At 39.7% G+C, this 15,444-nt stretch overlaps 1 protein-coding gene and 1 long non-coding RNA gene across 2 annotated transcripts in view; both read right to left on the bottom strand.

The window, feature by feature from the left end:
* Positions 1-15,185, bottom strand: part of rgmb (repulsive guidance molecule BMP co-receptor b) — a 217,539-nt gene extending 202,354 nt beyond the window's left edge. Inside the window, exon 1 of the mRNA XM_073067752.1 lies at positions 15,057-15,185. Coding sequence (XP_072923853.1) covers positions 15,057-15,104 — 48 coding nt within the window. The 5' untranslated portion in view covers positions 15,105-15,185. The remainder of the gene's footprint in view (positions 1-15,056) is intronic.
* On the bottom strand, positions 11,188-14,944 carry LOC140739473 (uncharacterized). The gene is made up of 2 exons (XR_012101650.1): positions 14,792-14,944; positions 11,188-11,313 (listed from the first exon to the last, which is right to left on the bottom strand). It is a non-coding gene; the product is annotated as an uncharacterized lncRNA (long non-coding RNA).
* Positions 15,186-15,444: the final 259 nt, after the last annotated feature.

Raw genomic sequence — 15,444 nt, 5'->3', positions numbered from 1 at the left:
ATGCATGGTGAAGAGTATGGTTGCATCACAGTCAAGGTATGGAAACATAAAATCTTACAAATGGTAATGGATACAGCCCAGTCCATCACCAGTAAAGCTTTCCCCACCAATGAGTACATCTACAAAGTATATTGTCACAGGAAAGTTCCCTTCTCAGTGCTATCATAAGGACGAGGTACAAGGACCTTAGATTCCACACCTCCAGGTTCAAGAACAGTTATTACCCCTCAGCCATCAAGCTCTTGAACCAGAGTGTGTAACTTCACTCACCTCAGCACAGAACTGATACCACAACCTGTGGACTCACTTTCAAGGACTCTATAACTCATATTCTCAATATTATTTATTACTTACCTATTATTATTTTGTTATCATTTTGTATTTGCCCAATTTGTTGTCCTTTGTACATCAGTTGGGCTGTTCGTCTGTCTTTGTTGTGTGTGGTTTTTTCACTGATTCTACTGTATTTTTTTGTTTGTTGTTCCTTTTCACACCTTGTATTTCTTTGTACTTAATGTAAACACCTGCAAGACAACGAATCTCAGTGTAGTATATGATGACATATGTACTTTAATAAATTTACACGAATGCTGTCTAAGCTGCTGAGTATTTCCAGCACTTCCTGTTTTTTTAATCCCTTCTAGTTATTAAGCTCCCTAACACAAACTCCTCAACTCCAGCCCAAGAGATGTACAAGTTCAGAAATCCTTGCAATCTTTCACAATGTTCACAACAATAAGTATAACTCAGTGATTTTATATATATACACACACACACGCACACGCACGCACACGCACGCACGCACACACACAAAAATGACCTTAGGGTTTGTTAATAAAAACTCTTCACTGCTACCCAACTTGCTAGATCCACTGCTGGATGTGCAAAATCAAACTGATTTAAAGGTTAGTTTTATTTCTCACATCTACAGCAAAACATCGAAATGTACAGTGCATCAATGACCAACATAGTCCGAGGATACACTGGGGACAGTCTGCAAGTGGCGTCATGCCTTGGCATCAATACAGCATGTCCACAATTTACTAACCCTAACCCACACATCTTTGGAAATGTGGGAGGAAACCAGAGCACCTGGAGGAAACTCACATAGTCACAGGAAGATCGAATAAATTCTTCACAGACAGTAGTGGGAATAGAACCCCGACTGCTGATTACTGGTGCTGTTACTGTGCCAAACCACCTCTTTCACCATTGTTATAGAGGGACCGTAGCAATTTTCTGTTCTACTAGTATGCAAAGACATGAATATTTTCCTTAGTGCTATTGTTTAGAAGAGCATTGTACAGAGATCCACTAAAAAAAAAACACATTTATGAAAGGAATGGCTTGCTAACAGCATCCAACAGGGGTTGGAGCTGCCTGAATTGGCAGCTCAGCAAGGAAGATTTTGCACTGAAAGCAGTTCAAGAGAAAGTATACCAGACTAATACATGGATTGAGCAGAAAAGCTCACACACAAGTCTTATAGCTGCTGGGGTTTTGATAATTTAGATGATTTCATTGAAACTGAGATCCTGAGGGGGTCTTGACTGAAAGGACATTCCAACTTGTGCAAGTAACTAGAATTGGGGGGGGGGGGGGCAGGGAATAGTTTAAAAATAAGCGGTCATTCATTTATGACTAAGATAAAGCTTTTTTCTTTTGAGGATCAGAAGTCTTTAAAATTCATTTCCCTTAAGTATCATGAAAGCAGTCTTCAAATAATTTTGAGAGAGAAGTAGAAAGATACTTGATAATCCAAGGTTGAAAGATTCAGGCAAAGAGACAGGAATGCAGAATCAAGATTATAATTCCATCAGTTCATGATCTTATGAAAAGATGAAGCAGTCTTGAGGGGCAGAATGGCTTCTTATTCATGACCCATGTGGTGTCAAAAGTCACACTGTATACATTACTCATTCAGTAAAAAAATCAATGCACACAAACTGCTGTGGGAGCTCAGCAGGATCCAAGGAGGGAAATAAAAAGCCAATGTTACAGACTGAAACCCTTTGGAAGGGTGTCACCCTGAAAAGTTAGCTGTTTATTTCTCTCCGTAGATGCTTGCTGATCTATTGAGTTTCTTCAGTATTTTGTGCATGTTGCTCAAGTTTTCCAGCATTGCAGAATCCCGTGTCAGTAAAAGCATCCCGTGTCAGTTAATCATAGTTCAATGGGAAGTGCATGTTACAGTAGTACAAACTACAAACCTGGGAGCCTTTGTCAATCTAGACAACTTTTGGGAAGAAGATGCCATGTCAGTTTTTGGATTTGAATTGGCTATTGCTCACTTTCTTATAGATGTTATAGGTAACCACTTGAAATGAGCAGGAGGGCTTGTGCCCATGTGCCAGCTTCCCCAATTCTCCAAAAATACTATCTCATCCCTCTCTTGGAAACTAGGGCTTTTCCTGTCACTGAGTCAAGGAATTTGATGATTATGATCCATGATACACGATTCCTGTATGGATACTCTTAAGTCCCAGCAATCTGAAAATAAAACATTGATTTTAATTTCAGCTGACAGATGCCAAAGAAGGATGTTATGGATGAAATGGGAGGTGAGGACCTTGAAAAAATCACTGTAACTAAAGAGATAGTGATGAGCAAACTAGAGGGCCTGAAGATAGACAAGTCCCCTGGTCCTGATGAAATGTATCCCAGGGTGCTGAAGGAACTGGCGGATGTTATAGTAGATGCTTTGGTAATCATTTATCAAAACTCTCTAGACTCTGGGCAGGTCCCGGCGGATTGGAAGACAGCAAATGCCACTTTTTTAAAAAGGGATGTAGGCAAAAGACAGGCAACTATAGGCCAGTTAGTTTAGTATCTGTTGTCGGGAAAATGCTTGAAGCTATCATTAAGGAAGAAATAGCGAAACATTTAGGAGTGGTTCTATTAGAGAGACACAGCATGGATTCAGAAAGGGCAGATCCTGTTTGACAAACTTACTGGAGTTCTTTGAGGACATAATGAGTGCAGTGGATAGAGGGGAACAGGTGGATGTCGTATACTTGGATCTCCAGAAGGCATTTGATAAGGTGCCGCACAAGAGACTTATAAAAAAGATACAGATGCATGGAGTCGGAGGAAGTGTATTGGCATAGATAGTGGATTGGTTAACCGATAGAAGGCAGAGAGCTGGTATAAATAGGTGTTTCTCCGGTTGGCAGTCAGTGGTGAGTGGGGTGTTGGGCCCACAGCCGTTTACCATTTACATTGATGATTTGGAAGAGGGGACTGAGTGTAGCATAGCAAAGTTTGCTTATGACACTAAACTGAGTGGAAGAACACATTATACAGAGGATGTCCAGAGTTTGCAGAGGGATATAGATAGGTTCAGTGAGTGGGCCAAGGTCTGGCAGATCAAATACAACGTTGGTAAATGCAAGATCATCCACTTTGGAAGGAATGATAGAAGAGCTTATTATTATTTAAATGGTGAAAGATTGCAGCATGCTGTTGTGCAAAGGGACTTGGGAGCGCTTGTGCATGAATCGCAAAAAGTTTGCTTGCAGCTACAACAGTTTATTAAGAAGGCAAACGAAATGTTGGCCTTCATTGCCAGAGGGATTGAATTCAAAAGCAGGGAATTCATGCTGCAACTATACAGGGTACTGATGAGGCCACACCTGGAATTCTGTATGCAGTTCTGGTCTCCATACTTGAGAAAGGATATATTGGCTTTGGAGGCAGTGCAGAGGACGTTCACCAGGTTGATTCCAGGAATGAAGGGGTTAACCTATGAGGAGAGATTGAGTCGGCTGGGACTATATTCTCTGGAGTTCAGAAGAATGAGAGATCTTATAGAAACATACAAAATTTTTAAAGGGATAGATAAGATAGAAATAGGGAAGTTGTTTTCACTGCTAGGTGAGACTAGAACTAGAGGACATTGCCTCAAGATTCAGGGGAGAAGATATAGGACGGAGATGAGGAGAAACTGTTTTTCCCAGCGAGTGGTTAATCTGTGGAATTCTCTGCCTAGGGAAGCAGTTGAAGCTGTTTCACTGAATATATTTAAGGTGCTGTTAGATAGATTTTTACATAGTAGGGGAATTAAGGGTTATGGGGAAAAGGCAGGTAGATGGAGCTGAGTTTACGGATAGATCAGCCATGATCTTATTGAATGGCAGAGCAGGCTCAATGGGCTGGATGGCATACTTCTGCTCCTGTATCTTGTGTTCTGACCACCAGGCCTACCATGTGTGCCACCTCCAACCTTGCTGAATTCAGGATTGAAAGCGTGTACAGACAAATCTTACTCATTTATATTTGCGCTGTAGAACTGAGAGCTGCAGATTGATGGGATAAAGAGGTACGGCGGTTTACACTAATGGGAACCATTGAAGTTCCTCATTAATGAATAGTTACTTTGACAGCTCAGCAGTTTAATTCACTGCAATTGCTCAGTTCTCTACTTTCTCTGACTGTAGAATTAAATTCTTGTACTGACAGAAAAACTATAAGTCAATACTAGATTTGTCAAATTCTAATGTTACACGATAGTCAAAGGTATTCCTTTTTATTCTGACTCTTATTGAAAGGGATGAGAACAGTTTATTGTGACGGTTCCAAATCTTTTCACAACCCATCTATCATGGATTTTCTTTTAAATAGCTGAGGATAATAAAGACCCACATGTTCTCAAGTGATATCAAAATGATCAATATCTTAAGAATTCTTTTTAAAAAATAATCAGCGGTTTAACATTCCCTCAGGCAACACTGAAAATTTTGTTCAAGTTTAATCAATGTTTTCATTATGTTCTTTAATCTAGCAGAAATAATTGAAGTTTGTGAAGCTAGAAGAAGCTGCCACTTTCATACATTTCCAGTTCCCTTGCACTTCCCTTGAGTATAAACGTGGAAGAGATCAGCTCAGTTTTAATACGTACTGTTTATAATGCAGAGGAAATGGTCTCCAGCAAGGGAATGGATACCTTTGTGCACTCACTGCTAAATGTAATGCACCAGCCTTCAAAATTGCACATTTAATGAGCTTTAAATTACTAGCAAAATTGAGCCAATGAATATTTCTGAAAATACATCTACAAGCTCGCTACAGTGATTTAAAAATTCTAATTTTTCGCCCATATATAATTGAAAGGCCACTTTACTAATGCAAACCTGACACTTACTTGTGACAATCTTCATTATGTTCACCAGCAAGACATACGGCAGTCTTCAATATTTATGCCAATTTTCAAAGACTTTTTGTGCATTCATGGAAATGGGGGACCTCTACTCAGGTACACAAATGAGCAAAAAAAAAACTGCAGATACTTGAAATCCAAAGTAAAGGAAGAGAGTACTTGAACTCTTCATCGGGCCAAACAGAGACACAAGGTCAAGGTCCTTCTATTAGAACTAGATAAGTGAGATGACAAACTGATATTAATTCACAAAGAGGGGCAGGTGTAAAGAGGGAGTGCCTTTGATTGAGTGCAGAGCACAGTAGGCAAGGTAACAGCAACTTTAAAATAGCAGATGGAACCAAATGATACGGAGATAATTTGAAACAAAGGTACAACAACATCCTTGACAAAGAGAACGGTGGGGGGGGGGGGGGGGAGAGAAACTGAATAGCTAAAGTTGTTAAATTGAATATTAAGTCCTGAGGGTTGAAACATGCAGTAAAAGTACTGTTCCTCAAGCTTACTCTGGGCAAAACTGTTTGAGACAACACACACAAATGTTGGAGGAACTCAGCAGGTCAAGCAACCTCCATGGAAATGAATAAACAGTTTATGTTTCAGACTGACAAAGTTCTTCAGGACATGATGTTTTGTTTGGCAGTATGCACGTGTATGGTTGAATGACAATAAACTAAACTTGATTGGGGCAATAAAGGACATTGGTCTGAGGTACAGTGAAAAGAGATATTAAGTGACAGGTGACTGGGAGACTTGGGTTGCCTTTGCTGACTGAAAGGATTCTGCAAAACAGTTCTTTAATCTGTCTTTGATTCCTCTGAGGGCCACATTGCAAACATCAATTGACTGCTGCTTCAACCTAGAAAGAAATATTTTGGTGCGTGGATGGTGCAAAGGAAGCTAAGAGCATGTGTGTCTCCTGAGATGTACGGAAAAGTGCTTTGAGCAGGGTCAGTAGTACAACACTTGATTCCTTTGCGAAAACAGGTTTGTGCTAGACTTGATGTGGGAAACATTAAATTTAAAATGCCCTCTATTCCAATATGAATATTAAAATTAACTTCCAATGGCATCAGTATGAATTTTGCTCTTTCTTGAAACAACTCTCCACACTGCTGCCCAATTAAGTCAAGGCTGTTCATACTGTGAGATGAGGGGGAAAAACCCTCGAGAAGTTGTTAATAACTAAATTGTTTGGCATTTCCAGCATTTACACATTTTCTAGTATTTAAGTCAGAGGAGCAAGAAAGGTCAATTATGCTCACGATTTAAACCTGTTTGAACAAGTAACAAAGCTTCGTTCTGATACTGTGAGATTATTAGAGTAATAAAGTGTTTTATAGCAAGTTTAAGAAAATACATTTACCCAATTTACTACATAAAAGCAATGCCAGATGAACTTATTTTCAAAATGTAATAAATTGACGTACAGAGAGTTAAGGCAGTTAGGCATATAATAGGCCAATTAGGCCAATATTCACTTGAGTTCAGAAAGATGAGGAATTCACTGAAATTTACAAAACCCCCAACGAGACAAAGTGCAGGAAAGACCTTCCCCAAGGCAAAGTCTAGGTACAGGACTCACAACCTAAGGATATTTAAAACTGGCATGAGGAAAATTTTCTTCAGCTGAATTCTTTATTGAAAAAGGCAGTTAAGGACAAAATTATTAAATATATTAAGGGAGTATCTTATATATTTCAAGAGGTCAGGGAAAAAGGCAGGAAAAAGTCAGAAACTTTGGGGCATTTAAAAAAGAAATTGAGATACAGCACAGTAGGCCATTTGAGTTACTCCCAATTTAATGCTAGCCTAATCATGGGACAATTTACAATCACCAATTACCCTACTAACTGGTACATCTTTGGACTGGGAGGAAACCTGAACACCCAGAGGAAACCCATGCAGTCACAGGGAGAACATACAAACTCCTTACTGGCAATGATGGGAATTGAACGTGGGTACTATAGAGCTTTGTGCTAACCACTATGCTACAGTGCCACTCCTCAGCATGACCATTGTGAATGACAAGTACCCTACTGCTAATGTCTGTGTTTCTATGGCCTGAATTAGATCTTGCTATCTCAATTTCTCTGCCATATTCTGGCTGAAATAGGAATTATTTTCTCTGCCATTAACTAACTGGATACCAAAGCAAATGTTGAAACTGAATATACTTTTTTTGTATTTAACAATGCTGAATACTACAATGATGGGTTAACGTGTATTGACCTAGACACTGTTATACAGTACTCAGCAGAACAAACAGCTGACTTAACACTGATCCAAGATTTTATTGAAAAAGATGAAGTATCATTACTACTTCTTATAAAATAAATACACAAAAGTTAGAAAATTCATATCATTGTGCATCATTTTCCCCCTCTTCCATTTTTGTTGAATTTGGAAAACTGCACAGAACATTCTACTTGACTCACCTAAAGATGGTGAAGATGGAGCTCCCTCACAAGCAAGCACAGTTAAAATAAGCCTTAGGCATTCCAGCAAAAGGATCATACTGACGTGTGTAAGCCTGTCTGTTAGGAGTACCCAAATTTCAAGTTCATTTGACTAGTATTAAAGTTGCAACTCACTCTGTAATGATGAAACAAACCGCTAATACTAAATGATGGTGATGAAAGACCACCTCCCAGTCCTTTGCTGAAAGTTAGTGGCTCCACCACACCCCCAACCCATGTCCTCAACACCCACCCTCCCTCCCCACAACCACTGGGCACTGTGTCAGAAATAGATAGTTCAGTGAGTAAATTAATAATGATGAGTGGACAAAAAAAAAACAAACTGGCATGAAGACAACAGGACAAATGTATCATGAAAGGCTCAGCAAAACGGACTATCACACCAAACCCTTGTGCAGCAGCTTGCACATAATTCAGAGTGGATTTTCAGATTTATGGAAAGCTGCAGCAGAAAGCTGTTTTACAGTTTTTTAAAAAACTTTAATTGACTTGAAAGTAGAAGAAGCAATTAGATGGATTATGTATAGTACAACAGACATAATGGGGAGTCTCTGAACAGCAACACGAATTAGATCACGAACTGTTTCTTTCAATTTCTGCCTTCACCAAACCAAATACATTCCTTCGCCTCCCAAACCAGACCATCAATATAATCTACTAATATCCAACATTTCAAAGTGTTTGCAAATATGTTATAATTTGATTATAACATCCTCAAAGTGTATGCTGAAACAGCCAAGGCACAAATGAAACAATTCCAATGTATTCCTTCTTAACCAAGGGTGGGAATTATTTTCTAACAAGATTATCATAAAAATTAAAAATAAATTTAAATTCAATAGGAAAAAAGTTGCACCTACTTTTCAGATCAGGAATAAAGAGTGAGAAAATGGAAGTCACTTGATGTTCCAGCATCAAACCATACCTTCAACTATCCCAATGAGTAACAACTTCCAATTATATAACACTCGTACAATAAGGAATTGGGTGGTGGGGTGGAGATACGTCTCTATCAAAGGAAGTGTATTCCCTCTCTCCGCTAGCCTGCAAGTCATTCTTGGGCAAGTGTAGCACCTGCTTAGTCCCTGATCAGGGTCATGTGAAGACTTGGGGGCAGGTGGTGTATGGTTGTATGAGCAGCTGGTGCACATCAGGCAGACGTCAGACGCCTGAAGCACATTGATAATGGCTGGGGTCACCATCTTGTAAATACACTGCCCAGAAGGCAATAGCAAACCACTTCTGTAGAAAAATTTGCCAAGAACAATCATGGTTATGAAGATATGATACAGCACATGATGATGTTGATGGCGAGGAAATAACCAGGCATCCTGGGTAAATGAATGCCACATCACTGAAGAATATACTGTTTCTAAGTTTGTTCAAAGAACAAAGCGATAGAGTTTAAGGAGGAAGTTTGAGAATTTTTGACCAGAAAACTGCAATCAGATTAGGAAGTGCAAGGCTTCAAAACTTTACAGTTCCCACAGTATATGACTGAAGAAAATTATATGGTGTAGGAACAGCAAGTGAGAGTGAGAGCAACACACACAAAATGCTGGAGGAACTCAGCAGGCCGGGCAGCATCTGTGGAAAGTAATAGTTGACATCTCAGGCCAAGACCCTTCACGTGGACTAATGAAGGGCTTTGGCCCGAAATGCAGACTGTTTACTCTGTTGTCATAGAGCAAAAAACTCAACTGTGTACAGCAGTGAAGTTGTTTAAAAACATTCAAAGAAAGATTGGAGTTCGAAGTGGTGCAACAAGAATTTGTGGCAGAAGTAGAAAATAATGGCTCGTTTTCTCAAGAAAAGCCATTTGATGAAATAGAAAGTCATGTGCTGCCTGTGCTTGTGAGCTTTTATACCATTTTATGTTTTAGTTTTCAATTCTCAGCATTTTTCATCTTATACAAAAAGTTTGGAGCAGTACCCAAACAACCATGGGGTGACTGTCTGCACTCTTCATTATCAACATCTTTATTACAATCCCAAAATAAAACATATAAAAATACAGGCCATGTCATTCTTATCATACAAAAGAAATTAAATTGCAGTTGCTCCACGAACATTTTCCTAAGATTCCAATTGGCCACCAGCAAAATCTCTATTTAAAAACTGATCATGAATGACATCAAATCTATTTTCTCACGACCAACAGGAGGCTTAATATATTTTCCATTTGACTGGAGTCACTATTGCTATTTAACAGTTTCATTATTATACATTTACTCACAAATTTCAAAAAATATACTGATGAATCAGCAACATCTAATAAGCTAAATTAGATATCAGAAAAAGATGTGCTGGCATTGGAGAGGGACCCATGAAAGTTCATGAGAATGATTCCAGGAAAGATAGGGTTAACGTATGAGGAGCTCTTGATGGCCCGAGGTCTGTACACACTGGAGTTTAGAAGAACGAGGCATGATCTCATTGAAATCTATCGAATATTGATAGAGTGGATGTGGAGAGGTGCTTCCTGTAGTGGGCAAGTCTTAAACCAGAGGGCACAGCCTCAGAATAAAGGGACATCCATTTTGAACAGAGATGAAGAGGAATTTGTTTAGCCAGAGGATATTGCCACTGCGGAATTCATTGCCACAGATGGCTTTAGAAGCCAAGTTATTGGGGATATTTAAAGCTGAGATTGATAGGTTCTTGATTAGTCAGAGTGTTAAAGGTTACAGGGAGAAGGCAGGAGAAAGAGGTTGAGAGGGATAATAAATTAATGGAATGGTGGAGGAGATTCAATGGGCCAAATGGCCTAACTCTGTTCCTGTGTCTTATGGTCTAAATCAGGGGTTCCCAACTTGGGGTCCACAGACCCCTTGCTTAATGGTATTGGTCCATGCACAAAAAGGACTGGAAACCCCTGGTCTAAACTGTTTGATTATTAAAAGAACTTCCCTACTGGACAATTTCTTCAGGTTTTTAATTCTCAATGTATTCATTATCTCTCAGTTTTAAGAATGACTTTATCAGTAAATTATGAAGAATTCTGGGATGTCTTTCTTCTTTAAAACCACTTTATGCTGTGACAGATCCTCTATTACTCTCACCTCCCTTCCCACCATTGTATTTTCCTCTACCTTTGCTCAATCCTCAAAGGTTATCAATCTGAAACTTCATTTAGTTCTCTATCTGTAGGTGCTGCCTAACCTGCTGCATATTTCTAGTGTTTTTACTGTTTTAATTTCCAATCTCCAGCATCTGCCACATTTGGTTGGGTATAATGATACGTAGTTCCAAATCAGTGGTTCCCAGCCTGGGGTCCACAGACCCCTAAGTTAGTGATAGGGGTCAATGACATTAAAGAAAAGGTTGGGAACCCCTGTTCTAAATAAAGCTTGTATTACTTTCAAAATAAATCACATTACTTTCCAATAAAAAAGCAAAATTCTATTCAGGACACATACAAGCTCTGATAAAAAAAGAGAGCAGCATGGTTTCACACTCCTGATGTATATTTCCATATTTTCAGTTTCTGATGGTAACATAACAGTATTTATGTGATTTACTGTGAACCCATAGAAAACCCAAGCAAAGGCACAGAATTGACAATCTTTATTTACATCTGGAAGCCATAATGACATCATAACATGGAATCATCTTCCACTGTCTCCCCGGCTTGCTGACATCACAATCCAAAAATAAAACAATGCAGATGCTGGAAATCTGAAATAAAAACAGAAAGTGTTGATAATGAACACAAGAGATTCTGCAGATACGGGAAATCCAGAGTAACACACATTCTTATTCTGGCTTCTTCCCCTTCCTTTCCAAACCTGATGAAGAATCTCAGCACAAAACATTGACTCTTTATTCCTCTCTAAAGAAGTGCTAATACTATTCAAGTCTTCTAGTATCAGTGAAAGCAGAATCACAATCAACTTTTGACTTGAAAAGTTAGCTAGAGATATGGCACCTCTCTGTCAAGTAAGCTCATTGCAACCTTCCCAGACCAGTACCTTCAACAACTTAAGATATCTATCAATTCTAGCATTGTAGGTTGGAAGTGTGAAATGCACACCAACATTCTTCTGGTGACTTTTAATTATTCTGCTTCCCCTATGTATTTTTCCCTTTATACCAAACCTACTTTTCATTAATATTTTTACAGAGTCACCACATTCATTCTCCTTGTATACGGTGGATTCCACCTAACTGGGCCATCGGTTAATCAGGGCAGCTGTTTATGTGGGACAACTCTTGAAGAACAAAAACAAATCGAGAAAATAGCTGGAATTTGCTTCATTTATTTGGGACACTATGCCACTAATCGGGACAGGAGACTGTTGCCAATTGTTTTCAAACTAGTGTCAGTCGCTAGCACTTTGTGTGGTCATTAAACACTACACCGTACTTACAGAAATCAGTTTTTAAGTAGCATCACTTGTATGTTTCTGCGCAAAACGCAATGATTTTTGTCACTGTTAGTTGGGGAGTAATAAACAGCAAGCCAATTCAGAAATGAATTCATTGTTCCAAGCATTCAGGCTTGAAGATGCCAAAAAACGGCTGGGAATGAAAATGAAACAATGTCACTACTTCAAGAAGTTAGAAACTACAAAAGATTTGAAGGTAACAACAATCATCTTGAATGTTACAGTTAAAATGAAGATTTGGAGGATGCAGTCTTTGAAAGCACTGTTTGAAAGCAGTCCAGTATCTGCACTAGGTGAGTGTGCTGAATTTGTTAATTTACAGTCAAAAGAACCCAACAGTGTGCACTGAATCAATTCCTCCATTGATAAATATTCGGAACTAATACCGGTACATCATTTTACAGCACTGTAATAATTTTGGTAGTGTTCTAATTTATTCCATACTTAATACATAATTGTTACTCAATTAAATGGTAGTTTGCCTATTTTTTATAGCTTTTAACTATTTCCGTAAAACGTTGGCTAATTAAAGCAGCCACTTAATTGGGCTACAATGTACAAGTCCTGATGTGTCCCAATTAACCAGAATCCACTATACTCCTATTTTTGGCCTTAGAGGCATTTGCTTAGTTGGGCATTTAGTTGCTGGTTTAATTAATTTGCCTCAACTTGGTGGGCTGAAGGACCTGTTCTTGTGTGGTACTCTGTTCCCTTTTTTAAAAAAATAAAATTCTACTTATGTTCAAAATCTCTTCTGCCTTCCACTCTATTGCAAAGTTTCCCATGTTCTCTCCCCTTCTCCATCACGTTCTCTGCATCTTCCTCAAACTTTTAATCAGCCCTGATAAAAGGTCACTAATCTGAACCATTAGTCTCATTTTTCCCTCCACTGTTACTGCATTATTCCTAGAGCTCTAATTTATTGCTCATTTCAAAGGCCTTGACATGAAGTCACTCACTTACTGTCATCCCACAGAAAAGAGCTGTGTTGTTTCCTTGAACCTACCACCTGCTGGAGGTAACATCTGGCCAGGGGCACTGCCAGCAAACATGGACAAGCCTCAGTCAATCCTGTGCCTCCCCACTCCCCCCCCCCACCACAATTTTGACATTTTTCACTCTAAGGAAGCACGAGGATACCACCATCATGAGCAAATGAAGCAGTCCATTAGTGCAAACAGGGCAAGACCACACTCAGACATAGGCTGATAATTGGTGGGGAAAAAAATAACATTCACATCATAAAAGTATTAGAAAAGACCATCTCCGATACAAGATGATATAACTACCCATTCTTGACATTTAAAGGCATGACTGCCAGCGGAAACAGAAGCAGCCATTCAGTCTCTCTTGACTGCTCTATTCATTTATATAGAGACTGTTCACACAGTATACCTCAGCACGATGCTCCTGCACCATGCCACGTGGTTCAATTTCTCAACATCAAAAAAACTTGTTATTTGAACCTTGAATATACTCAGCCACTATTTGCCTTTATGGCAGGTAATTTTAAATGTTTACCACTTGATGAAATTTCTCCTCATCGCAGTCCAAAATGGCCAATCACTTATGGGCATCTCCTGCTTCTCAAAATCCTAGCCAAGGGAAATATAATCCCCACATCTGTCAAAGCCTATCAGAATTTTAAGGTCACCTTTTATTCTTGTATACTCAAGCTGTATATTTAATCTCTTCTCAAAAGGAGGAAGATCCCCATTTCAAGATTCAACCAATGAACCCATTGTTGAGTCCCCCATCATCAATATCCTAGGAAATACTACTGATGAGCTCAAGCCGACCAGCCACAAATACTATGGCTACAAAAGGACATTGTAGACAGCCCATTCTTCTGTGAGTGATTTATTTCCTGACACGGCAAAGCTTTTTCACCATTAATAATTCACAAGCCAGGAGCGTGATGAAATACTCTGTTTGACTTGCTCCAGTAACACTCGAAGCTCAACACTACCCTGGACAAAGAAACCTACTTAAATGGCACTCCATCCACCACCTTAAATATTCATTTCCTCAAACACAACGTACAACAATATAAATCATTAGTCTGTTCTGGTTACCACACTATAGGAAGGACAAGGTTGCATTGGAGAGGATAACAGAGAGTTGCTTGGGATTGGGCACTTCAGCAATGAAGTGAGACCTGGTTCCTAGAAATGCAGATGGTTAACCTGATTTAAGTATATGAAATTATGAAGGGCATGTACAGGTTGGTAGTGAAAAAGTTTTGCTCTTTGAGTTGTCTATATCCAGGTGGCATAGTTTAAAATAAAAAGGTAGAAAGAAAACCATGTAGCTGAAATTTGGAACATGCTATCTGAAGGGATTGTGGAAACTAGTAGTGTCCTAACATTTAGGAAATGTTTTAAATGACATGAGCTACAAGACTACAGGCCAAGCGCAGGGAGATGAGATAAGCAGAGATAGGAATCTGATGGCCACATAGGCACAAATGAGTAAAGGTCTTGTTTCCATTCTATATGCATCTATGACACTGACAGCTATGGTAGGACGTACTCCCCTGGACCACTTTGCCAGCATCTCTGTACCAATAGCCTCTCTTATAAAGGACAGCAGTTACATAGGAAATTCCAACACTAGTAGAACAGCGAGAGAACCAAAAGGAACGGTCCAGTTGAAAAAAGCTACTTAACCTCAACCTTCTTAAGGGCAAGCTCGAATCAGCAATAAAATGTTAGCCTGCCACAGATGCCCAGAATGCGAAATAAAACGAATACATTTAGAATAATCACATTTAAAGACGACTCCTTGAAGGAAACACCGGCCGCTTTCTGGGGCAGTGGCAGTGACCCGCTACTTTCTGTCCACCATGCCCAGGTATCACAGTTGAGATGGGTTCATACTGTCAGACTGCTGCAACGCGCAAAGCCGAGCTGGTTCCAGCCTTACTCACAGTCACCATGGATCAGGCTGCAGGTCAGTGGTTTTACCGCATTCACACCCACAGCCGGCCCCGGCGCTCACCCCCGAAAACGATCAATGCAGAGCATCACTCACGGGCTGCCCTTCCACCCTCTGTCTTCGGGCGCCTGCCAAATGCTTCATTCGCCGATCCTAGAGCCTCAGCTCCCTCCTAGCAACGCTGTAGGCTCGGCCATGATGCTCCCTCAAAACGCGTGCGCGGCCGCGTTGGATTCTGGATGTTGTAGTCCTAAGCAAGGGACGAGGCAACGCGCTACTCTCATGTGGACTACAGTACCCACAGAGCCGTCTGAGCACCAATCCCTCACTAGACTGTCTGGATAACTCTCTCTCTATCCCAAAGCGAGGAGGCGATCTCCTTTTATTTAAGGGTAAATCTTTGATATCCTTTATTCGAATAGAACAAATACATGTTTGCAAAAAAGAATAATGCAAAACCAAGACTAAATAATATAAATATTGT

The sequence above is a fragment of the Hemitrygon akajei genome, chromosome 2 (assembly GCF_048418815.1).
Source record: "Hemitrygon akajei chromosome 2, sHemAka1.3, whole genome shotgun sequence".
NCBI classification, from domain to species: Eukaryota; Metazoa; Chordata; class Chondrichthyes; order Myliobatiformes; family Dasyatidae; genus Hemitrygon; species Hemitrygon akajei.
The sequence above is the reverse complement of the archived record's forward strand: the minus strand, read 5'-3'. Positions and strand labels throughout refer to the sequence as shown.